The sequence below is a fragment of the Xiphophorus couchianus genome, chromosome 1, assembly GCF_001444195.1.
Source record: "Xiphophorus couchianus chromosome 1, X_couchianus-1.0, whole genome shotgun sequence".
NCBI lineage: Eukaryota > Metazoa > Chordata > Actinopteri > Cyprinodontiformes > Poeciliidae > Xiphophorus > Xiphophorus couchianus.
The window spans coordinates 5,898,127-5,922,918 of record NC_040228.1 but is presented as its reverse complement, the minus strand read 5'-3'; the positions used below and the strand labels follow the sequence as shown (position 1 = coordinate 5,922,918).

Below are 24,792 nucleotides of genomic sequence, written 5' to 3'. Positions count from 1 at the left end.
TGACTTGCTTTCTAAGATGCCTGGTCATGTGGCAGTTCAGTCCCCTCTGACATGTGGATGTTGTTTCCGGATCTCGGCCATAACTCTGACAGAACAATGTAATCACAAGCTGATAACAGCAGAGCCTGCTGCTTGGAGTTCTCTTTGTAAAACAGATTGTTTTCCCTTAAAATGACTGAGGACCTCCTTTCCTGGCTGAGTAAGCGAGAAGGAAGTGAACTGGTCAACACGTGAACTACTGGTTTTATGTTGAAAGCTTCAACTACACGTGAGCTGTTCTGATTCAGCCACCGTCCTGCAGAGTCGTGACGGGAGTACAAGAAGAGAAACAGACCTTAGACATTTTCATCAGGAGAGGTGAAGTGCTGAGTTCACAGCAGGTGGGGGAGGGGTGATTTTTTTCTTTTTTTTTTTCTGACCTCAGTGCCCGACTCAGGAATGAAGCTCTTAATCTCCACTGTTTGTCCTGGAGCCGGGAATGAAGCCTCTCTCAGCTTCTGCATGAATGGGTAGATCAAGGCCATGGAGATCTGCCGACGCTTCTCCACTTCATCGAATATCTGCGCACGAGATGTTGTTACACACCACGGTTACATCCTTTATGTGCTGTTGCTAGGATCCTGTTTGTGTTTGTTACTCCCACACAAGTTGCCAGGATCCGATGCAATAAGATCCCAGCTATGAATGCTCTTCCACGGCGTGTTGCACCGTACCTTGGAGAAGAGGCCGAAGCAGGCCAGCGAACTGATGATACAGAAAGCCTCTGGAGGTCGAGCTCCTCTTCCTCCTGGCTGTAAATCGGAAGAATTAAAGCGTAGACATTTTTTATTTTTCACCAGAAGTATTTCCCACCAGTTTGAAGAGTTTGATCCTCAGACTCACCAGTAATCTCCTGCAGTATCCGTTTCGTCTACTGCCATCGATCTCAGTCAGAACAAAGGAGAAGGTCTCGCTGGATGTTGACAAAATGAAAAGCAAAAAAAAAAAACTGCAGTTGACGTAAACAGTAAAAAACATAAATAGGAGACAGCCAGATGAGTTGTATTCACCTGTGGTACTCTGTCAAAGGAGCCCAACTGATGCCCTCTGGGAAACAAAATAGTGTGATTGCCTTTAGGGTCTTCTCCTCTTCCTCCTTCTGATATTTGGCCATGACGTCTCTCTGACCAGAAACCCACATGGTGTTATAAACACGCTCTATCAGATGTGCTGTACTCACTTGAAATTCTTACATGCGTTATACAGAGGTTACATGCTTTCTTCAGGTCAACCATCAAGATCTTAATAAAAATTTTGTAAATGAATACGCTGTCACTGGTGTGTCTTAGCACCGATGTTTAGACAGAAGAGGAGTGCTCTGGGTTCAGCTCTCTGTTTGTTTGATTTTTTAAAACAAAATTTAAACTGACATATGAAATGAAGAAGATTCCAATAACAGGGATAGGATCACGTCATGCTTTGTTGACTGATAGACAAGCTGCTAGTCACAGTTAAAAACAGATGAAAAACTTGCAAAGATCAAAACAAGACATAATGAAGGCATGGACCACCACATCACAGTCCCTGAACTGCATAACTTTAAAAATATTTGCTTTTATCATAAAAAAAAAAAAAACAAGGTTATTTTATATATACACAGAAATAACTAGTTAGGAGGTTAGATTTTCAAACAAATCTTATGTTTTGTTTTCATCTACAATTTTAAATAAAACATGATAGGTATCAGTTAATCAGAAGGTAACCATACAGGTGGCAATAAAGTATTTAAATAAATACTCATGTCAAGTATATACTGTACACTGTTACTTGAGAGGAGATGAGAAAATCCGGAAAATAAAATAAAAATTAATTCTTCTTACAGTAGACAGTTGGTGTTGCAAAGTATGTTCACAAATTTATCAATTTAAAGCTTTAACAACTTTTACTGCAAACCTTTTCGAGAAAGACTAACACCAGTTCAACACTCTGACCCACATTATTTAAAACAAGAGCGCGTCAAAGAGCCAACAGCCTGCGTAAACTTGGATTTCACTGTGTGACTGACCTTAGGAAACTGGTAGGTGATTTGAGGCTCATAGTTGCTGCCATCTTTCTTCTTCTTCAGGCTGACCACCACTAGATACTCAAAGAAGTACTGGCCACTGACACGGCGGGGCTGAATGGGCACATTATCCATGACGAGGTTCTCCCTCGTCTCTGCAAGATCAGGCTCTTTGATTTCTACACAGAAACACACAAATATAAACTGAGTTAGAGAGCAGATAGGGAGGTAGGCTGATGTCGCCATCTGATGCCTGAACTAATGACGGCTAAAATCAGAACAGCTCCATTCTCTGCTTATAGGTGGAGGAAGATGCATGACTGGGGTGGACTAAAAAGACCATGGGGACATAAACTTGAAGGGAAGAGATAAAGGATATATTATATTTTAGAACATGCTTTTCAACCACTTGAACAATACAGGACATGGCCATATTAGAACCCCCATTTAGGGTCTTCAAGTCAATATTGACTAAAGCAGTTCTTAGGATAAACCAGGGCGTAAAATAGGGTTTCACTCATCGATGGATGGATGACCAGAGGAAGGCTTGGAACTGTGTTTATGGACAAATTTAAAACTGAATTGCACTTTGAGCTTATTCACTACGACTGATCAATCGATAGATCTACACTTGACAACGTTTTGTGAATGGCAAGAACATCACCATTGTGTTTCTTTGCAATGTGTTCTGTGTCAGACTTTGTATTTTGTCATTTGTATTTCAAATGACACATGGTTACTCCACCCAGAGTTTGTTAGCCCACTAGTGGACATTGGCCAAAATGTAGAGCAGCTTCAGATACAGATTTAATCAAAACCAAAATCATATTTCAGGGTCTCAACAGAGCTCCGCGTTTCTCTGTGAATCAGTATTCAAATATAATTCTTGTCTCAAGGATAGAACCTCACTGACTGGTTTCAGTCAGTCATGAGTAAATGTTTTTCATTTTCCACAGAAAAACACAGTCACTGATGTTGTTCTTTTTGGATCTGATCTTATTGATCCCTGCTGCTTAGCACTTTATCGATTAGTAAGTTCCAACATGCCAGAGGACGAGGATGGCGTTCCTGAGCTGAAAGCTTTCAGGTGGATGCTGTGGTGGAACAGAACCAGAACCAGCAGCAGCAGCAGCAGAGTGAAGCAGGAGGTCTTAAATAGAGCGCCCTAATTGGTAAGGTATGTTCACATGTGAAGCAGTCAGGACTCTCAGCTTTGAGCCGAGTGGCTGAACAGAAACACACTGTTAGTTCCTGTGTTCTCCCTGAGTGCCATCTTCACCTGCAGGTAAAGATCTGGGCCAGGATGAGATCAGTGAAGCCTCAAATAAAAGTTACTGGCCTTGCAAAAAGCAAACTTCAATAATCCATCTTTATAGACTTCTTAAGATCTGTTATTAACATAAGACTCAAAAAAAAAAAAAAAAAGAAACAGTAGTAGTCTGTGTAAAAATAAGCCATGTCTGTATTGCAGAGCAGGCTGCGAAGCTTCTAGTGGAGATAAAATGTCAGCGTTCACAGTTAAAAATAGGGAGTCCAAGGAACAGCTGCTGTTTACAGTAAACGCTACCAGTGCCACCTCATTAGGTCAACACAAGAGCACACCTATTATAGACGGTGAGTCAGAAGGCGTGTGGACACCGTCAAGCAGAGTCTCAGAAAAACAAGATGCACTACATTCTTACAGTATGTCATCTCCAGGTCCGTTCCCAATCCCCACTTGTCAATTCGCATGTCCTGTGTGTTGTTTATCTACGGTTCAGTGGGTTTTTCACGTTGTTGCTGGAGGCGCTTGGTTCAACAACCCCTGAAACAACATCAACTATGCTAATGTGCAGTTTGGTTCCAAATAAAAGTAGTCCTACATCACGTAACACACCAGACCAGTAACTGTTTGTGTAGGGATTAGATTTGTGCATTGCAAATAAAATAACAGAAAACCAACAGACCTAACAATCCTCACATGCATTCTGCCGATTTGCTGTAACTAAATCATGAATTGAAAATAATAGCTGTTTGGCTTTCAGTCATGCTGTGGAAAAAACAAGAGACAATCCTTTATTTAAGAATGAAGGAAACAAATGTTTTACATGGTGGTTACGGAGATTTACTGTCTGATTATGGGTGTTTAAAACAGGCAGCTATGAAGTAGCTAATTTGCCACTGGACCTTAAATCCAACAGAAAACTCATGGACTGACATCAAGCACTCTGTCACTGAGGTAAAATCAATAAATACAGAGGAACTGTGGAATGGACTCCAGCCATTCAAGGCTAGAAACCATGATCATAACGAAATCTTTACTTCAGTGACTGACAGGAACGTTAAGTCCTCCAGCTGCGTTAGAGAGCAACGTAAACTGCTACTGATTTTACTTTCCTCACTTTGTGTAGAGAGAAAACCCAACTGATCAATTGTGCTTCATGGTTTGTTTCAGAACGGACTGTGCAATGTCCCCAAAGCATTTCCATTTAAGGTGATGAAAATATTGTAGGGATTTTGATCTTTACTCACTTTTTTTGAAACACATCGCTATGATTTTAAAATCCTCTGACATTAGGGCTGCATAATATTAGAAGGTCTTGCAGTGGCGATGATATTGGTAAATATTACAATGACGATATCAGATGCGATATATGCCTATTATATGCTTCCATTACTCTGTGACCTTTCACCTTTTCTGTATTATCCTTTGTGTCTGACGGGGCACTCAATGCACACAGTGAACACTAATGAGCCAACAAACACTGGACTCCAAACAGTCCTTTGTGATGTAAATATTGCACACACTGACATTTGAGTGTAAGACACAACACTCTGCAGAAGTACAGGAGAAGAATACGAGCTCAGCACAATAAGAGACGATGTACCATTTAACCAACAACCACAACAGGAAGATGATGCACATTTTGACATGTTTGTTACACCACTTTCACAGCATGAACTGATTCCTACTCGTATACCGATTACATCCTTGTGTAACTTCAACAAAGATGTGGATACATTTTTTTTTAAAGTGCTGGAAAGACATATTTCTTTCTTTGAGTTGCTGAAGCTCTACTTCATGCGGAGATGACCTCTCTCTCAACTTTCCAGTTTCTGTGTGAGCGCACGCCCTAGCACTCTCCTACCTTTTAAGGGGTTTGGCAAAGAATTCATCTGTGCTTTAAAAGCTACAGCTAATATTTTCCAAGTTTACGAATCCCACCGTGAAAAGAAAACAGGTGTAAAATCTGTAAAGGGCTTAAAGATGTTATAAAGCTGTCAGTCCTTTTGTTACTTTTTCTTTTTTTTAGATACAATGGATAAGAACAGTGCTGAACTGTGGGGTCAGGGTGGAAATGTGGCCGATCAGTTCCACGTTACAGCCTCTGACATCTAATAGGATGCATCCCGACATGCATTGCAAATGATCTGCGTTCTGTAGAACATGGTCCTTTGAATGACAAACACTTTTCCATTTAAAAGGAGATGCTTCTTTGCTTGAAGTGCATCTTAAGGAATTTTCAGGAAGTTCAGTAACTAATAGTCCTACTCCAATAAAACCCTGTACAACCTCCGATGGTTTTCCATTACCACTGAGTAACAGCTCTGGAGGGTGGAGACGTCATATAGTGGTTGGGGGGTCAAGAGTCCAAAGAACAGCGCAACGTACTCTGTATGCAACACAAACACAACGCAACACTGGAGAACACAGAAGCTGTGCTGAACATTCAACTCAGTTTGCAACTTTTTGTCAGACTCAAAAACTAAGTCAGAAAAGGGCTGTGGGCGGTGAGACATAACACTGCTGAAGTACGGAAGACTCTAAGACACGACACTCTGCAGAACTTTATGGGAGAGTGTGAGACGTAAACAGTGACTTCACCCTGAGCCAAGCAGTGATCCACTGTCTTCCTGAAACCCCCGTTTCTGGTGGTCATGTAACACATATTTACAACAACGTCACGAATCCACAGTGCTCAAAGTTATCATATGACTAATGCTTTCTCTGAATGAAATAAAATAAAACACGTTTTATTTTCAATTGAAAGTTCCTAACAAATTACGTTGGTACTTGTGCATCAATTTGCAAAATGTCGTTGTCACAGTGACTGCTGGGGCTCGTACTTCTGGCTGTTCATACATGGAGCTTGTCTTTGCAGACTGGCATGGAGGTGCACCTTTCACCCACTCCATGCACTTTAGACTCACTGAGCCCATCCATCCGTTGCTTTACTGAACACTCTGCTCCTTACTCAGAGAGCAGGCTAATTCTGACTTGCTGCACTCAGGCATCAAAGGGAGGAAATACAAACGAAAACCACCTTTAGCAACATCAACAAAACCAGACAAACATCCACTTGACATGCTACTCACTGTCCTTTCTGCCTTTGCGGAACGAGGGCCACATAGCACTGAACCTCTTGAGGGCCCCTTGGCGTCCATCGTCGTCCCCTGGTGGTGTTGCACCTACGAGGGGGGAGGAAAAACAAAAACAAAAACACGCAGCTCAACAACACCGAAGCCGCACAGCAGCTTCGCCACGCTTCCTGTACGGCTTTCAGCACTCAGACAGTTTGCAGGTAGCGCACCTGAACGCGCTGCACTGCCTTATGCACCGACAACCTCTAACACGGGCGACCGTCACGAAGACGTTAAAACGCCTGTTGGTTCATGAAGGATTCCCGGAAGATGGAGTCACAGTAAAAAAAAAAGAAAGAACGCTCCCTTTGAAAAGTTTTCCACACTTTTGCATCTAAACAATTATGGTTTTGTAAGGTTGAATTTAACAATTGAATTCAATTAATTGAACTTTTAATAACTGAAAAACGTATAATCATTGAATAATGTTAAATAAAAACAGCTCACATACATACATGCATACATATTGGATTTTTTTTTATTTTGTTTTTTTTTTTTAACATGAAAAGGCTCTAAAAACACCAGAAACTCACAGCGTTTTCCAGGCACATCGGCGGTGGCGAAGTTCTCTTTGGGCTGCTCACCTGCACCACACAAACAGTCTGCGGTTAGTCAGGGTCCACATTTAACACACCCATCCTCTCACATCCCAGCTTTATTAATTAACTGAAATGGTCACCACGAGGCTAAAGCCAGGCTGCGGATGGTTGGGTTTTCACTGTGGACACTGGCCTGAGACAACGCATTATGTTGCATTGTGCAGAAATCCAACATAATGATTGAGGCTCAGAGTATCTGTGTCACAACTGATAAGTTGTACAGTCTGTCCTCCCTCTGTCCAAGTTGAGAAAGCCACTGATTGGCCGCTTGTCCAGCGTGTCTTTGTGTTGCCCTGTGATGGATTTGTGGCCTGTCCAGATGCACATGAAGATGCGGCTCAACGTTAACTAGACTAGAACTGAGCTTGTTTGGGGACTTAATCACCATGGTAACCACTAAAACGAATAATCATAAAGAGGCTCGGTTAATAAAGTTTGGCTCCAGTCAGTAATCCTGCCTCCTGAAGAACCGAACAGCAGACAGTCTGCACGACGTGTAGAGTGCTGCGCAGCTGAAAACGCTGCTCTGTTAAAAATGCTTTCAGGTCAGCGGAAATACAGTCAATTTCATTTTTCCCACTAGATACGATTTCAATCTATTTTTATTCTTTATCGATTTCTTTTCAGAAAAAGAAATTAAAAATGTCTGACAATATTTTCAAAGAGTTACTTTTATTTCAGTCAGTCCTTCTGTGAGTTGTACGGCAGAGTATTAGGGCCGGGCCAGGAGAATTTTTGTTTAATCGTGAGGATAAAGTCACTATATTTGCAGAATAATAAAGACACAATTTTACCTGGAGAATGGCAGGGAAACCTCATCCTGAGCAAAGAAACCAGGGTCTTTCCTATCTGCTCGGTGATTCCAGAACTTGGCAGATTCCAGTATCTTTTCCCAAAAGATTTTAATTGCACACGTAGAGAGTAAAAGTAAATAATCATTTAATGAAAGGAAAAATATCTGCATTATTCTTCTGCTGATCGTCTGAAGAATCTTGTTGGAGAATCGCCTTGCTGGGGCTAATGTTTCATTTTTCTCTAAACTGTTTCGATGTTTGTTTCATAGATTTAACTAAGCGGACGGGAAATAATTGTGTTAACAAAATATTTAAAGATGTACTAACTGTAAGAGAACGTGGAACTATGGTAGAGACGCGACTGGCCTGGTTTGTTTCTGTACCGAAATGATTCTGGGCTGAAAATAGGCCAGATAGCAGGTCCAGCTCAACTGCAACAAACCTAAATAAATGAGTGTTCGCTCAGGATTGTGCGCAGCAGAGTGGAGCAGTAAATAACACAAGAACAAGCATCATTACCAGCTCCCTGTTGCCCAGCGACAAACCTCTGTCCACACTGTTTCTTCACCACTCATCTTGTGAGCATACTGCAGTATTAACGGTCTGCTGAGTTGTCTGTTTACTTCATCCTCCAGAGAAAGAACTTTCATTCTTGTGTTGCTTTCAGGTGATGCAGAAAAAAAATAAATAAAAAAAACATTGTCTATGTGAAATTGGGTGGGTGTTCATTTCCAACACAGTTTACATTTTATCAGAACAGGCCTCTGCAGCGTCTCACAGACGAGAACCGACACGCAAACATGCCTCTCATGCAAAGCTGCCTTCAGGGACCATGGGGAAACTACAGCATCTGAGTTTTACTAACAGTGTGAATGCATCAGCGCACACACACTCTGTATAGATTAGCAGTGTGAGTGGAGCTGCATTCATTTTACTAAGCTGTACTGCTGCAGAAGCCAGGAGCGTTGGTGTTAGCAACTCTTTTTACAACCTAAAAGTAGGCCTGTTACTCCATGACTAATTTATTGTTTTAGACATGTTTCAGGGAGCAGATGTGGCCTTTCTCTACATAAAAGGCAAGAAGATTACAAAGAAACATGTTTTTTTTCTTTTAAGAGTGAATAATTCCCCATCTTCAACACCTATCTTCTCCAACATCAGCATTTTGAGGCGGACAAAAACTCAACTCCTTAATAAATGACTTGATTACTTTCAGTTTGACATGACTCAAGGACTTTCCCTCCTTGAGCTTTCCAGAGAAAACGGGGGATAACGGAGCAGAAAGAGAAAGCAGAAGCTGGCAGTCTGGTTTATCCTTCGAGTTCAGTCCAAAACCAAAACTAAAAGTTCCCAATTTCCCAGCATGTTGAAATGCCCTGAGGTTTCACTGAATCTGTCGGGTCTGTCCCGCTTTGGCTCGCCTCCATTTCCGTTCTGCTTTCTGTCGTTTTGAGAGGTTTACACAGGTAGTCTCGCAAAAAGACTTGTTGTAAATTGGTGCTACATAAATAAACTTAAATGCTTTGAATAAAGTCTAGCATCACAGTCAGGGATCTTCCCTGGGGGCCTGGTTATTTTGCACATTTACAGCTTAATCCTTCTGGACCCCACATTTTTCTACTGACCATGTGTAGGTGTTAGGGAGACTTTACAACCAACAATTTGAAATCATTTAGAATAATCACTACTCAGCTCTTACGACTTGCTGCTAAACAGTATGAGCATCACCCTTTATCATATTTCACTGGAGCCAAATGGTCCGGAGGGTCAGAACCACAGTCAACGGAAAATAACAACTTACATCTATAAGGGTTGTCAAAAATAATGGTCTCGATATAATCAATACTGGAAAAATGAATTATTCAAGGACACTTGTGTCAAAACCAATACAAACAACTTGTTGTTGGCCCCGCCCACCAGGTCATGTCTGCAGGTTTGCAGTTAACAATCGTCATCCCCCCACTGTTACCAACTCAGCAACTTTCTTGCTATATTTAGCAACATTTCAGACAAAAAAACAAAAATCTGTATCGGAAAAAAAAACAAAACTGAAACAAGCTAGCCCTATCTGCTGAAATATTAACCTTCACAGACACAAACAGCAAACTGACGGCGTTCTGTCGCTCTGACATGAGCTTTCCAGCTTTGGCTTAAGTGCTGATCTGACTGTGTTGTTCTTCAAATAAATGGCCTGCTTGGTGTCTGCATACTCCGGTTAACGATAAGTCGATTATTTCAACAGTGGCAAACTAAACTTAGGAAAAAAATTTGACATTATATTATCTCATTGTTCAGCTCACAGAGCACATTCTTTATTTTGAGATTAATAAAAAGCTGGATGAGGCTGGTAGTAAAAGGTCTCCACACCTGGACTACAGCCTTACTACCAAGTAAGTCATTTCACTCCAAAACTTTGTTGGCACAACCTGCAGTTTGGGTTGTGCCCAAGCTGCAGGTTTGAGCACAACATAGAGCACACAGGAAATGAGTAGCTTCAACAGGATGGAAGAAAATAAAACGATTTCATTGGATCTGGGGGGTTTTTTTGTTGTTTTTTTTCTTTTTTACTGACCCCACAAGGACAGCCAGTGCTACAGTATTGCTTAGTTTAAAACCTTCATTTACAAGCTTACATTTTAATCATATAATCTGCATAAGGAGAAAATAAGAAATATTTTGGATGATTTAGGCAATCTAAGGTCTTTAAGGTTGCTATGACAAAACAAGTCTCACAAAAGCTAATCACTGCTGCCGTCTTCCAAGGCAACAGTCGGTTCTGATCCAAATAGATTTCTCAGGAATAGACAATTTCGGACAATTTGTTTCGACAAATTACTTAAGACATTTGGCTGTACACACAAGCAGAAGTGACTGACTTGGAAAAAATGTCATCTGGAGCAAGCAGAGTAACAAATCCCACTGGATGGTGTCCAGGGTTCCCTCTCCCCCTGCTTCACCTCCCTGGTTTTTGACGGCACTCTTTGCTGAGTCTAAGATCCACCATTACTGGCAACAAAAGGTGTTTGCACTCTGTTGCAACAATGTCAACATCGAGAGCAGTGCTGCTGCTTCTCCACCCGCCAGTTGCACAACTTTGAATTTCAGCAAACGCAAGGAAACGCTACAAAACCCGAAAGCAGGGAATGCTCTCTCCCAGGTCTGATTTTGAGTGTAATTCCTCTTTAACAAGCGGGCTGGGATCCTGCTGAGCAGTCATGCTAACCCTGAATTGTGTCGCTCCTCTCAGCTATGAAGCCTGTGGGTGGAAATAACAGTCCAGAGTTAAGAGCTTCAGGCCTGAGGCTCCTAAACAAGTTTCAACTGAATGCTGTCTGAAAGCTTGAACGCAGAGCGAGTCTCCTTCTCAACAAGCTGAAGTCCAGATTTGATGCGAATCTGCTGGTGGATCTGGTCACTGGGAAAGTTTGGTTTCATCATCATGTTCTTGTGTCACCAGATCTAACGCAGGGATGGCGTGTGTTTTGGTCACACACGGTAGGAAGGAAGGGGTCCAGTCGCTCCTCTAATGTCAAAATATTAATATTAATAATAATAATCCTACATTTCCAATCAACAGCCAAGAGATGGCGACTGAGTTAGGTCTGCAGACGTTACAGATGTCAGGCTTAAATGACAGATGTAGAGAAAGCCACCATATCCGTCTGAACTGGATCTCACTAAACTTCACCGTGCATTTTAAAGCAGCGCAGTAAAGATAATAGAAAAACAACGATTTGGGTTCAGACAGGTAACAACTACACACCCTCTACATCTACACACACATCTCTAAGCGCCAATAATCAAAAACACTGTTGAAAATCCACCCAAGTAACTTTTTCGGGGGGGGGGGCTTTTAAAAATTATTTCGCGGGATTTCCACACCAGTAACACCCCGACAGTTTCGCAGCAGCTTTAAACTCACTCCATCTTTGCCTAAAGTTCTTCAGCCCCACTTCTTTCCTCCTCCGCGTCACTTCACTCATTGCTGCTGAGGTCCACCGACACGCCGTTCGCCTCTCAGCGGCTCGTCTCTGACGCTCCACGGCGACAAGTCATCGTCTCCATCCCCGCTCAAACCACGCATCCGTCCGGTTTCGCAGTCAGAGCGAGCGCCGCACCGAACTGTGGGGAGCACGGCTCCTCTGTTGCGTTCAAAGTCAGGCGGACAAACGAAAACTCCGCTCTCCGGAGTGTTCTGCAGAGCTGTTGTTGTTGTTGTTCACCGATTAAAGGGCAAAGACTCGATTAAGTAGAACAGGGATCTGAATTTTTTTTTTTTTGCCTAATTTTACACAAATATTATTCCAGAATCCATTCACGTATCCTCTTTCAGAAAGTGTTTTATATTTCTACGTATTTTAAAAACCTAAATATATATATATATATATAATGTTTAAAATTACAGCAAATTCCCTACATTAGATAGTCATCAAAAATCATAAACTGACTGAGAGTAAAGATGACCCTCAGTTCAGAGGACTGTTCATGTGCAATAAACGGTGCACAGCCGTTTTGCTCAGAAGAGCTACAATAAGACATAAAGCAACATTGAACTGAATATGGTTCCAAATGTGCCAAAAATATGCAGGATTACATGTGTTTAGTGTAACTGTGATTATCTGGAGAAAACGAGTTCTGGTGGAAATATATGTGACATAGCAAGAAATACTTATAACTTTGCTGATTCATTTTAGTGGTGGGACTCAATTAAATTTTTTAATGAAGTCTATTGCACAATCTGTAATTAACTAATTGCTTTTTAATAAAAAAATTATATATCGACAAAGGAAGTAACATTTCAATTCAAAAATCCTTTGTGCTGCTAAATTATTGAATAAAAAAGTCATATGAGCTCAAAAACAAATATATTCATTGATTTTAAAATGTTGGTTTGTTTCTTCAACCATCAGATTAATGTAAAAACCATTAACATTCAGCTTTCCAGTGTTTCAGGAAGCCCTGATCATTCATGGGACATCTTTAGAAATGGACGCCGACATTAGCGTTGGGGACGTCTCTGCTTTTCCTACATGTTTAGAATTGAGATGCTATTTTAGGCTTGAATAGCTTTAGCTAATAAGCTAATTCCTTTTAGCACCACTAGAAAATAACATTAGGTTTTTTCCCAGCATCTCATCAGATCGTTTTTTTGGGGTTTTTTGAAGAGGAAATTAACCATGGTGGTCCATCGCTGTTGTTGGTGGAAGTTGCTTGTGCATCAGATTTTCAGGCGTACCAGAAACGTGTGATTGCAAAGGTTCTGGATGAAACACAATGTAATTAATTGTGTTAAATGTAATTTAGCCCATTAAAAATGTAATTAATTAATTAATCAAAATGAACGTTCCATCCCTAATTAACATTAGGTCTGTGTTCTAAACCACAAAAGGCATTCCGTGCTAGCAGCACCTTTACTTTCACTGCAGTCACTGTGCAGTCTGGTTTGATGTGAACATTGCTATAATTTACTACAATATTGCTCTGGACTTTTGCCAACTTCAGTCACATTTGTTACAATGTAATCTGTAGATCAACCCTCGTCTCCGTTTAGAAAGTGAGCATGAATATCTTTTGCTTCTGTTTCTTTCTCTCTGATTCGTGTAAGAGTATGCGTCACGCCTCATGGTTCTGTAATCGGGGTTTCAGAAAACACAGCGTCAATAAGATTGTTTTTTTGTTTTAAACAACACTTTTTACATAAATGCTGAAATTCTAAACAGGAAGTTAAAGACTAACACTCAACAACAACGTGAACACCAGAGAAAAGCCATCCTCCTGAGAATCTGCTGCAGCAGAAGGAATATTACCCTCTAGAAAGACAACTGACTTTAAAGCTAATGATGAGCTATTTTTGCATTTCTGGACATTTCATCTTCATAATAATATAATAAAAATAAAATGCCTTTCTAATGTAATGATTTATTTTCATCATATCAACCTTGCTACGCTGAAAAAAAGGTGTTATTATTATTTTTTTGCTATTCCAGTGCTAAACGCCCCTTATTTCTGTTCCCACCCTGACAGCACACATTCAACCATTAGAAATCGGTTTTATTGTGGCTTCAAACCTTCCCAGAGTTACAGGGAGCAACCAGTTTCATCAGGGGGTTTGGAGGCACCTCAGCACGTTTAAAACTAAAATCTTAGCTCTGATGCTATTCTGTTTATCTCAACTCAAAAACCATCCATCCATTTTCTAACACCCTTGTCCCTTAGTGGGGTCAGGAGGTGCTGGTGTCTATCTCCAGCTAACGTTCTGGGCGAGAGGCGGGGTTCACCCTGGACAGGACGCCAGTCTGTCTCAATATTTAAACATTGCCAATTAAATTTTTCAGTGACGTGATTCTGCAGTGATTCTTAACGGGTTCTAAAACACAGCACAAAACCATCTCGGTTTCCCCCAGGCCTCAGAGTGACGTCAGAGCCACATCATCCTGCCACCAGCAGCGTCTCTCCCTGCAAATGTTTAACCGTCCTTTTGTTGTAGTCTGTAGAGGATCACAGAGCAGGGTGACAGCTTGTCTGCACACATCACCTCTTTTATCGCAGCATCCCCACAAACAGATAATGAACTATAATAAATATTATTGATACCAGCAGCCTATATTATAAATGCTGTTTTAACATCAGGTGGTGTTTGTGAGAACTCTAAGCAGTGAGGGTCCCAGCTCTGCAGGCAGCTCACACACATTGTTTAATGAAGGATAAATTAACCTGATGATCCTAACAGACCCAAGATGGTCCACAGACAGCATCGCAAACGGCTTCAGGAGGTTTAGCTGTAAAGAATGACTGGGTGTGCGTCGTGTTAAATGTTACGATAAGAAAACTTTTTGAGTTTATGGTTTTTGAGTTACTCTGGCTTTCTCCCACAGTTCAAAAACATGACTGTCAGGTTAACTGGTTTCTCTAAATTCTCCCTAGGCGTGTTTGGGTGTGTGTGTGTGTGTGTGTGTGCATGGTTGTGTGTCTCTGTCTGTCTCTGTGTTGCCCTGCGACAGACTGGCGACCTGTCCAGGGTGACCCCCGTCTCTCGCCCGGAACGTTAGCTGGAGATAGACACCAGCACCTCCTGACCCCACTAAGGACAAGGGTGTTAGAAAATGGATGGATGTTTATATTTTGGACAGTCACACATCAGGCCTGTGTCAGACGTAGTTATTTGTGATTTGCATGTAATTATTACTCTCATCATCACGAGTCCTGCTTGAGAAAAACAATAAAAACAGCCTCAATCTCTTGATGAACGGTTTTCTTACAACATTTGGTTTTAAAATGGATTTTGACATGCTGCCTAGAGAACCCTCAGTCACAGATGTGTAAGGCAGATAAGAAATTTTGTGTTAATTCCTGTTTTTGAATGTGTTGAAACTGTTTGCTCGCTCTAATTCTTTTAACTTGATCTAATTTTAAGTTTTTGTGACAATTCTCTATTATTCTAATGCATAAGCAGGATAAAATGCCCGTTCTCTGTTGCTGCACTTTACATTTGCATTTGTGTTACAAATGGCTTTTCTCAGCATGCTCTTCTCTGGCCAAGTCTCCTCCTTCCTCCTCCTCATTATGTCAGATTGTTGCTCCTCTCTCTCCTTTACTGACAAATGATACATTTAATAACTTAGTGATTTTGTGGCTTTGATGGTGAGGGTGTGGGGATCGAAGGCATTTTAAAGCCTTCGGTTTAGTTACACCAAGTTTTCTGATAAAATTTAATCAGGGAGATCATATTTTTCATATCTTAGCTTCTCTTCACTGGGTCTTTGTTGCTAAATATAACTTTAAAAAATTCTCTTCTCACATGTAACGCTCTTGATAATCAAGCAAGCTCCGTTATTCATCTGCGGTCTGACTGAAATGCAACGAAGCTGTTTGTCTTGCAGTGCCTTGAAATGGTGAATTGTGTTGTGAAGCAGTTTTGTTTAAGAACAGATTTTAGTAAAATACTGCACTTCTCAACTTTCCACTACAGCATTGACAGTTGCTGTTTTCCACACCAATAGTTTGATGTTTCAACACAAACCACTGCATAGATTTCTTTAGAATTGAAGAAAACAGGCTTGTATTGTTTTGGCACAGCTTTTTGTCTTCAATGAATCTCCATAACTTCTGTGATTTGGTCATATAGACTTTTTCCCATTGTTTATCTTAGAGAATTTTGGAAAATCGTTTCCTTCAAAAGTAAGGAAAGGAAAACATTTCAATGCGTTTCTGTAAGCGTGTCTGCTGGGTTACATCCCACCCCACAGACTGTGAAGGACATGCACAGCATCTGAGACTCAGACACCCAAGATCAGACATCCATTACCTCTTTCTCAAGTGTTAAGGTTCAGTCAACAAAAACAGGCGTTTTATTTCCCCTGACGAAGCAAAGGCATACATTAGCTTCATACGTACCAAATTTTTTCAGCAGCTCTTGAACCCGACTGACTTCTGCAGGACCCGCTTCCTCTACAACCGAGACGAGGTTCGAAAGTGAGAAAATACGCAGATGTTGGCTTTTCTTATCGTAACTCGTCAAACATTTTTACATAATGCGGTCGTTTCTCAATGAATTTTCCAGTGAAGCTCATTCGTCTGATTCAACGTACCTTTAGAAAATAATCTGGCCTGTTCAACCGGTGGGCCTCCGGTAGGAGATTCCGCAGGATCTGCTGTAGATCCTGTGGTAACAAGGCAGCTGATATGTCAATGATTTTCTTCTATATAACAAAAACCAACACAGGAGAGAAGTGAACAGCAGGAGTGAAATAAAAGAACAAAACCAGCGTGGAGAAAAAAAAGCATTTGAAAGTAGTCGTTTTCTGAGTGTTTTTAATAGAATCTCGGCAGGTTTAAAAACACTTGAAAAGTACAGATGAAAACAGATGAAAGCAAGATTTCTCCTGTTTTTAAAATGTACAGAAAAAAGGCCTGAGGAGGTCTATTCAGAAATAGTTACCTCCCATCCACCATCAGATTGCTCAACACCTATCGTAACCCCACAAAGACTGCTTGAAAATGCTAAATTATATATATATATATTTATATATTTATGTATTTATAGGCACAATTGTGATTTTCCTGTGTTTTTCCCAGCAGCTGTAGTGGCCAAGCGACAACATTTTGTTGCCAATTTCATTGTCGGGTCTCTGCACTACAATAATAACATGAGTCAAAGTCTAACCTTTAAGCAGGTATTAAACATACTTTTCACAAAGCCACATTTCTGTGTTAGAAATTGGTCTGAAAAACCTAATGTCATTTCTAATCTTAAATCTTGTGTTTTTATTAGCCGTAAAGCAGAAAATCATCATAATTAACAGAAATAAAGGTGAAAACATCCGCCTGTGAGGAATTAATCTATGATACGTGTTTCATTCAATGAACTGACTGGCTTCAATAATATTCTGATTTATTGACTACGACTGTTTGTTTCTGACTGATGATTCTGTCGTTAGTCAGAATAAGTACTGGATGAACAGAAGGCCTTGAAATTTAAGATTGATTCAGAAAGTCTTACTGCAGGACGTCTTCATGAGGCTTAGACTTTATCACTGTCACATTGCTACAAAGAAGTGTATGGTCTCAATGAAGATTGTCAGTCTAATCTCCAGTTTGTATCAAGACTTTCCCATATGAAACACGTGAATCAGGATTTAACAGAAGTTGTAAGGTAATGCGCAGAACAGAAATGTGAATAACAACTTACATGTTTTGTTTAGGTCTGACTTTAAAATGCCCCTACAGACACAAACACATAAACAAAACCCCCACAAATATAGAATATTGCTTACCGATTATTTTATATTTAACAAACTCTCAGTTTGTGTTTGATCGTTGATGTAGTTGTGTATTTCATAATAATTGGGTGAAACTCTACCACAACCGAACCACTTCCCTGTCTCTCTCTATGTTTTACTTAATTTGACATTTTTTTTGCACAATGAAGCTTTTGTATTTACCAACAGGCGGTTTGGTCCTCTCCTCTTGCTTTCTTTCACAGACTAAACTCATGAAGGTATTAACGACCTTTCATAAGGACTTGATGAAGAAGGCTGGTTCAGTTCTGGGAACAAATTTCTTGATTCTACGTGGAGTCAAGAAATTTGAACATCTTCTTCATGGCTCATTGAAAAACAGAGCGTCTTTAGTCAAAGGCTTCTTCCAATCTGTTGTGACACAGACCGCTAGGAGATCTTTCTCTGCCTGCAGCCATAAATATCTATAAACCCCTTGCAGCATGACGTCATGAGCACAAGGTCCCGCCCCCCAACTTCCTGCTGGAGGGCAAAAAGCTGCTCACTGTCGATGACTAATATTTGTTTTAGCAGTTATGTTGTCAATATAACAAGCAAAATCTTAAATGTACACATGATATGTAAAAGAAAAAGGGACGCAGTGCTTTACTACTAAATGTCAACTCTTCAATAGCTAGATAATGTCTGAAAAAAGTGTTAATTAAGAGAAGAAATATGGAGGGAAGTAGGTCAGTGACAACCAAAAAAACACTCAAACATTTCCCACACACAGAACAGAACATTCAGTCTGTTGCAGTTTTATGTTTTTAGGCTTAATATTTACAGTATTTTGTGATTATTAAGAAGTGTTCTTTGTGCTACCCCTGCTATTAGCTAATCTAACACAGGGGTGGTAGATTAGTTCACACTTTACCTTTTCTGGATGTTTCTCGAGCTGATGAGAAAGATCTCAAGCCCCTCCTGCGCTCAAATCCACCATCACCCTCACTGTTGTGCCTTTCTGTAGGAAAAAAACAGGTTTACAGAACATATGAGTGAAGCTTTTACTGAACAACAGAACATCAACATGATTGAGCCTCACATTGATCCACTATCTTACTTTTGATACGGAGAGATGAAAAACTGAAAGTCCTTCGAGTGTTTGGAGAAATAAGTTGTCCACTTTCCTGAAAGGATATGAAAAAGGTGTTAGGAAAAAACGAAGAACAAAACATCAAAATGAATTTGTTGACAAAAAAAAACAAATACATATGAAATATTTTAGCCACCCTTGCAGGAGTACATTCATTAAAAATAATCACACACCAAATAATTAGTGGATGACTGTTAAGTACTTGATAAAATTCTAGATGTTTCTGTCCTGGTAGGGTTTCATCTGTGCTGATAGCTAACAGTAATAACTGAATAACTAAAGAATTGACTGCTTCAGAGCCAAATAAGAAATGTTTTTAAATAAAATGGCAATACAAAAGTTTTTTTTTATTTCAACTATATGCTTTGTATTCTTAATCTTTCTCCGTGTCATTGTTTATAGAAAGTGCTCATCAAGCTCACAAGAAAAAAGTGTTTTTTTTCCCTTTGCAATTGCATGGTGATCATGGTGATTAATTTTTTTCCCTAAAAACTGAAAATAGTATTTTAAATTTCCTTAGCTTGTAATATATATATATATTACATATATATATATATATATATATATATATATATTTGGTACATGTTTACAAAATGTTATCTAATTCTGTGGCTCTAGATTAATTTTATGTTGAAGCAACGAGGGCAAAAGCGGCTCCTGAAGTCACATGGATGGATGGATGGATGGATGGATGGATGGATTTCTGTTCAATCACTGGGCCAATTGTGAATATCAAAAAGTAGTTTCTCATTTTTGTGAGCAAGTTGCAAATGCTTTTGCATATAAGGCAAACTATTAAGTACAATTCTCAGCTTTTCCCCACACTTCTAATGTCTTGTGTTATACTGATAAAAATAAATTATGTAGGTCTCTGATGAATAGAGGTAAATGTGTGAAGGATTAGATCAACCAATGATCAACAAGACTCAAAGCTCATAGGTATCATGAGCCGTCAACTAGCATGTACATAGTGTTTAAAGATGGAGCACAACACAATGTTGCATTTCTGACAGTGGAAGGACGAGGATCTGAATGGGTCAACAACCAGAAATGAAGTTACAACAACATTTATTTTTCCTTTGAGAACAATAAAGCATTTTTGAATTTAAATTGAATTGATGGAGTTCCTCTCATCTTGCTCCTCATTCCTTAACTCCATTGAGGATTTTTTTCTCAGTCTGGAATTGGCAGTAAAACCATGCGAATCTTGTCTAGTCTCTATTTATTTCCCATAATTCCAATTTACAATTGTGGTCATCAAAACTTTAGCTACTAGTGTGTGAAAATATCTCTCCAGAGAACACAATTATATTGACAACATGACTAATAAATTTGACTGCCTTATCCGCAAGAACTTGTCATTCTGAAGCACTGACATGTTCACTGATACAAATATTTAATATTAGGAGACGAACTGAGGGTTTTGAGAAAGAAAACTGGGTTTTACAGGTAATCCATGCTGTTTTGTTGCTTGGACAAATTGCTTCGAGAAACGCACTTACTGTTTTGCAAATGTCGAGAAGGATTTTGAGAAATGCACCAAAACAACTGAGAAGAACTGTAATATCACGAGTCCCCAGAAAAAATGTACTTAAAATATATATATATATTTTAATTTATGTTGGAGTAAATGTTACACCAAAAGATCACAAGTGTAAAATTGAATCAGATTTTGAATGTGTCATAAGTCAAACGCGATGAGGTCATAACATTTTCAGCTTTGTTCAGGTTGACCCAGTCAGCTCAGGGTTTATAAAGATTTAGTGACTCGTTCTGACTTTGGAAATCTGCCACTACTGTAGTTACTCATTTATTCTGGAAATTCTCCAAAAATAACTGGATAACCAGCAATGCTTCCGTCTCATAAAGCCTGTAGAAAGCGAGGCTTTCTGCGCTGACCTTTATGACTGTCGTAATCGGAGGATTTCTCCTGAATAATTTTGGGTTAGAACTCATTTATAACACAAAACTATTTCTTAACTGTGTGCAAAGAAACGTCCCGCGCTGCGTTTCACAGCAGATGCTTTCACTCTGAGCTGGGTTTCTCAGCCAGATTTTCAGCCGAAGGCTTTGTGTTGTCTACAATGTGAGCGAGCCTCATCGGTTCTGGATGAGAAGACACTCTCGCTGTTTATAGCACAGAAATGACAGGACGTGTCCCTGTCCTTTGGGAAAACTCCCCGGCGACATAAACCACTACTCTACAAGTGGAATGCGTCAATGAAGAAACGAAGAGTTGGTGGAGCTCAGAAGAGAAGCAAAGTGTTTCACTTTCTTCCCGCCTTTATTTCTCATTTTCTTCCCCCAATTTAAACGGTTCCAGTTTGCTGCTCGGTGCATCAATGGCCATTCTTGGGAAAATTCCTCTCTGTGCAGGAAGTGATGAGTTTTGTGTTTCTTATTTGTTTTGAATGAATTACTGAGCGGAAGGTCTAAGGGAGAGGACTGGACAGAAAAATGACAACCGTTCATTATTTATGCGAGGGGTTGCAGAACAAAGCAGCGCATTAGCAGCTCAAAAAGGCTCCACTGATTCCTCTCAGTCTGGATTTAAATTCCTGGACTTGGTCAGAGCTGCGCCTAGCTTTCTGTATTTTCAACCTTGAACATAAAAAAAAAACACACATAAAACATTAAAAGATTTATTTAAAGTCACAGTCAGTTAATATTATGCTGTTTCAACAAAGCATATATCAATAAGTAGACAATGATTGACTGGATAAATACAGCAGTGATCCAAAATCACCTCAAACCGAAGGAGAGAACAAGCGTGGCGAAAATAAGTAGCTTAACTTGTCATAGAACAAGCTTTACATTTGGTCAGATCGTTAATGGCAGCTGGTGAAGACACACCTGTGTCAAATGTGTTGATGTTAAAAAAAAAAAAAAAAAGAGTAAGAAAAAAACAAAACATAAACATGGAAAAAGATTTCAGCTCCGTCTAGGACTTTCCCAAAGTTGATGATCAGCTGAAGTTTCTGCCTCAGTTCTTCCTGAATTGATGATCTCAGAATCTCCTGTTGAGACTCTAAAACACTTTAATGGTTTTTTGTAAATCTTGGTCGAAGCCTAAAATTATTCTAGCAAATCTGCTCATTATCGACATACGTAGATTTTGTGTTGATTCTGTGAGTTCGGCACCAAAGATTTATTAAAAATAATTCTGAAACAAAGTTTAGCGTTTGAAGAGGTTCTGCTCCAGGACTTACGGGTAAAGCAGAAACAGCATCACAACAGAACCATAACTGAATGGTGACTGATGTGAAGGTTTTTCTCTGCGTCTTCTGAAAACAGCAAAAGTATGCAGGAATGAAAACTCAATACGGAAGCCAATAATCTTGTCCGCATTATTTTGTGAAACGGGGAACATCAGATGCAGTGTTTATCCAGTGCTGCAAATGCTACCAAATTATTTTCGTTATTTAAATAGAATAATATCCCAGCAGTCATTAGTGACAGTAGCTTCAGGGACCTATGATTCATTTTTCACTGATTACTTTACCTGCGGCTTGTTGTGACTTGAAATTAGTACAAAAAGGGACAAAAATGAGAACAGATATGCTGTGACGATATAAGAAACTGGAATTGAACCTGTGGTTTGAGAACAGATCAAATCCACTAAATCAGTATTTCAGGACAGACTTTAGTTGTTTCAATGCAACTTTTATGATTTTTACTTTGAACCAAAGAAGCCACGTACTTCAGAGTAGCTCTAGGAAATATTAAAAGTAACTTTCTGTCATCTAAAAACTCCTTCCTGATTGCCTGCAACAAATATTATTGCTTTTAAAAAGTCTGTGAAGTAATAATCTTGACGTTTTTCAGGAACTTATTGCGGTGGTTTTGGATGGCCAAAGCCTTTTCAGAAAACTGCTGACTCTTGCATGTTTACACAAGCAATTATCTGGGTAAGCAATTATGTTGTTTGAACAAAATAAAAAATAGTTTAAAAAAAAAAAACAGTCCAGTTTCACACCACACTACTTCCCTAACACTGTTTCATGCTAGCTGTGCTAATGCTAGCTTCTGAATGAACAAAACAAAAAAAATGGACTAATTAATTTGTTCTTTTTGTCTGCATCTACAACTGTTTCATGGCTTTACATATTTCTGTTGGTTTTTCTACTTATGAATGGATCTCTTGCTGCCCCTGCACAAAGCAAATGTTGATTTAAATGTCTGTCTTTCAGACCCAACTTCCAACGCCAATGCTTTCAGCAGACTTTATATTAGCGGATTATCTTGCTGACCTTCCAGTGCATTATGGAGCTGTAGCGTGGTACAAACGGTTTAAACTCATGTGCACTAGACTTGGTTTGCATTTCCAGACTGCATTTTTAAAAAGTTAGGTTTCATCGTAGATTTTATTGAGCAGGTAAACGTAACATTCAGTAACTGAGGACAGCAATAAATCATCCATGATCACCCAGAAGTAGGAACGCTAAACTCGTCTCCCCAATCTCAGCAGCTACAAAAGCGTGCTCTCGTAATTGTCACCACAGGAAGTAAAAGTTGTCAAGATCAAAGTTCTGTGTTCCTTGTGTCATGTGATACGGGGCAGGAAATGTCAGAAGGTGTCATTGATCATAATTTTAGATTTCTACAGCATAGGTCTGTTTTCGCTGTGACAACCGGACTAAGTTTCTAAAGACAGAAACGCCGCAGGCTTACTGGGAACAACCTTGACCTCTAACCACTGACCTGTGAAGGAGAATACTCACCACCTGTGCTTTCCCTGAAGCTTTGTCCATTTGTCCTGTGTGTGCAGAGGAGACAAACGTGTCCACCGGATCCAGAGAAAATGCTACGACCGTGGCATAAGTCTGCTTTTATCTGCACAGCAAGACACATATAGAGAAATGCATGGGACGTGCAGAGCTGTCTCGAGCGCTAATGAAGAGACAAGTGCACACGCATCAGGAAGTGCAGCTGATGAAATGTGCAGTTGGTGGACTTCACTCTGATGCCAGGATTTCCTCTTTTAATGTTAAACCAATACGCCGCGTCACAGCCTGGGTGTGTTGTGAGAAAGTACTGAGAGGAGAAAACCTGCTGAGCAGCTTCTGAATCCAGTTTGGCAAATAACTGCACATATAATAAACAATAGTCTTTATTCACCCCGAGGCTGCTTCTTGTTCGCAGTCAAGCAAGGTGAGCAACTGCACCATTCGCTGTGGGCAGCCAGTTTAGGAGATGGAACAGGTAAAGAGTTTCCCATTTCACAACATAAAAAACCCCAAAAAACAAACAGAGCTGGCCCTCCTTCCATGGGACACACACAGAATGTGTAAACAACACAGGAATACTTATGCTGTTTCTCAGCATATTCATTTACCAACACAAAATGTACTTTTGAGTAGATAGTTGAATTACTCAGCTTGATATCAATTTGAAAGAATCTGTTCTATGTATATTTGCTATAACGCTTTGTGTTTGAAGCCACTAATTCCGACATCTTTCAGTTATTATGTGTATGTTGCAGTTTTGTCTTGATTGCTGTGACCCGCTTAAAGGAACTGATCCACTCAGTTTTCATCCGCAGGAGACAACAGATACCCCCTTTCATACTGATTTGGCACAGTTAAGAAAAACAGGTTGTTCCAGGGAGGTGGGGTAAATGAAATGCTTTATTTTGCCGAAGGTTTATCAGTGTTGGGGGAGGAGCTGAGGCTCTAGAGGTGAAATCAGTGAGCGTTGAGCAGGCCGGCTCTACTAAAGCTTCCTTATTATTAGTGCAGAGGAGGATGAAGGCCGGGGGGCTGGCAGGTCAGACTTTGATGGATGTGGTGTTCAGATTTCAAATGATGACTAAAAACATATTTAAATTATATATTTGAGTCATTTTTGTTGCAAAATGTAAAATTGTTTGATTTTAAAATGAAGTCACCTGCCCCGTTGCTCTTATCCTAACCCTGGATGTAACAATGACAGCAACCACAGCATCAGCAGCACTAATTCTGTCTACAGCATCGCAGAAAATGACCACTTTACTTTACTTTACTTTGTTTTTTAGAAATTATTTTCAATCAGCATCCTTGGCTAAAATGCATTTCATATTTTTGTCAATGTGAACCGTTTGTCTAATAAG

General features: G+C 39.9%; 1 protein-coding gene across 2 annotated transcripts in view; it reads right to left on the bottom strand.

The window, feature by feature from the left end:
- Positions 1-23,654, bottom strand: part of dennd2da (DENN/MADD domain containing 2Da) — a 29,601-nt gene extending 5,947 nt beyond the window's left edge. The window contains exons 1-12 of one of the 2 annotated variants that reach the window (XM_028013062.1): positions 23,426-23,654; positions 18,672-18,738; positions 18,486-18,572; positions 16,424-16,495; positions 16,230-16,283; positions 6,976-7,026; positions 6,398-6,490; positions 2,045-2,220; positions 1,050-1,162; positions 883-952; positions 714-791; positions 420-560 (exon numbers count right to left, since the gene is read on the bottom strand). In XM_028013062.1, coding sequence (XP_027868863.1) covers positions 420-560; positions 714-791; positions 883-952; positions 1,050-1,162; positions 2,045-2,220; positions 6,398-6,490; positions 6,976-7,026; positions 16,230-16,283; positions 16,424-16,495; positions 18,486-18,572; positions 18,672-18,738; positions 23,426-23,455 — 1,032 coding nt within the window. In that variant the 5' untranslated portion in view covers positions 23,456-23,654. Of the gene's footprint in view, positions 1-419; positions 561-713; positions 792-882; positions 953-1,049; positions 1,163-2,044; positions 2,221-6,397; positions 6,491-6,975; positions 7,027-11,757; positions 11,983-16,229; positions 16,284-16,423; positions 16,496-18,485; positions 18,573-18,671; positions 18,739-23,425 lie in introns of those variants that run through there. The other variant, XM_028013069.1, reaches the window with a different exon arrangement.
- Positions 23,655-24,792: the final 1,138 nt, after the last annotated feature.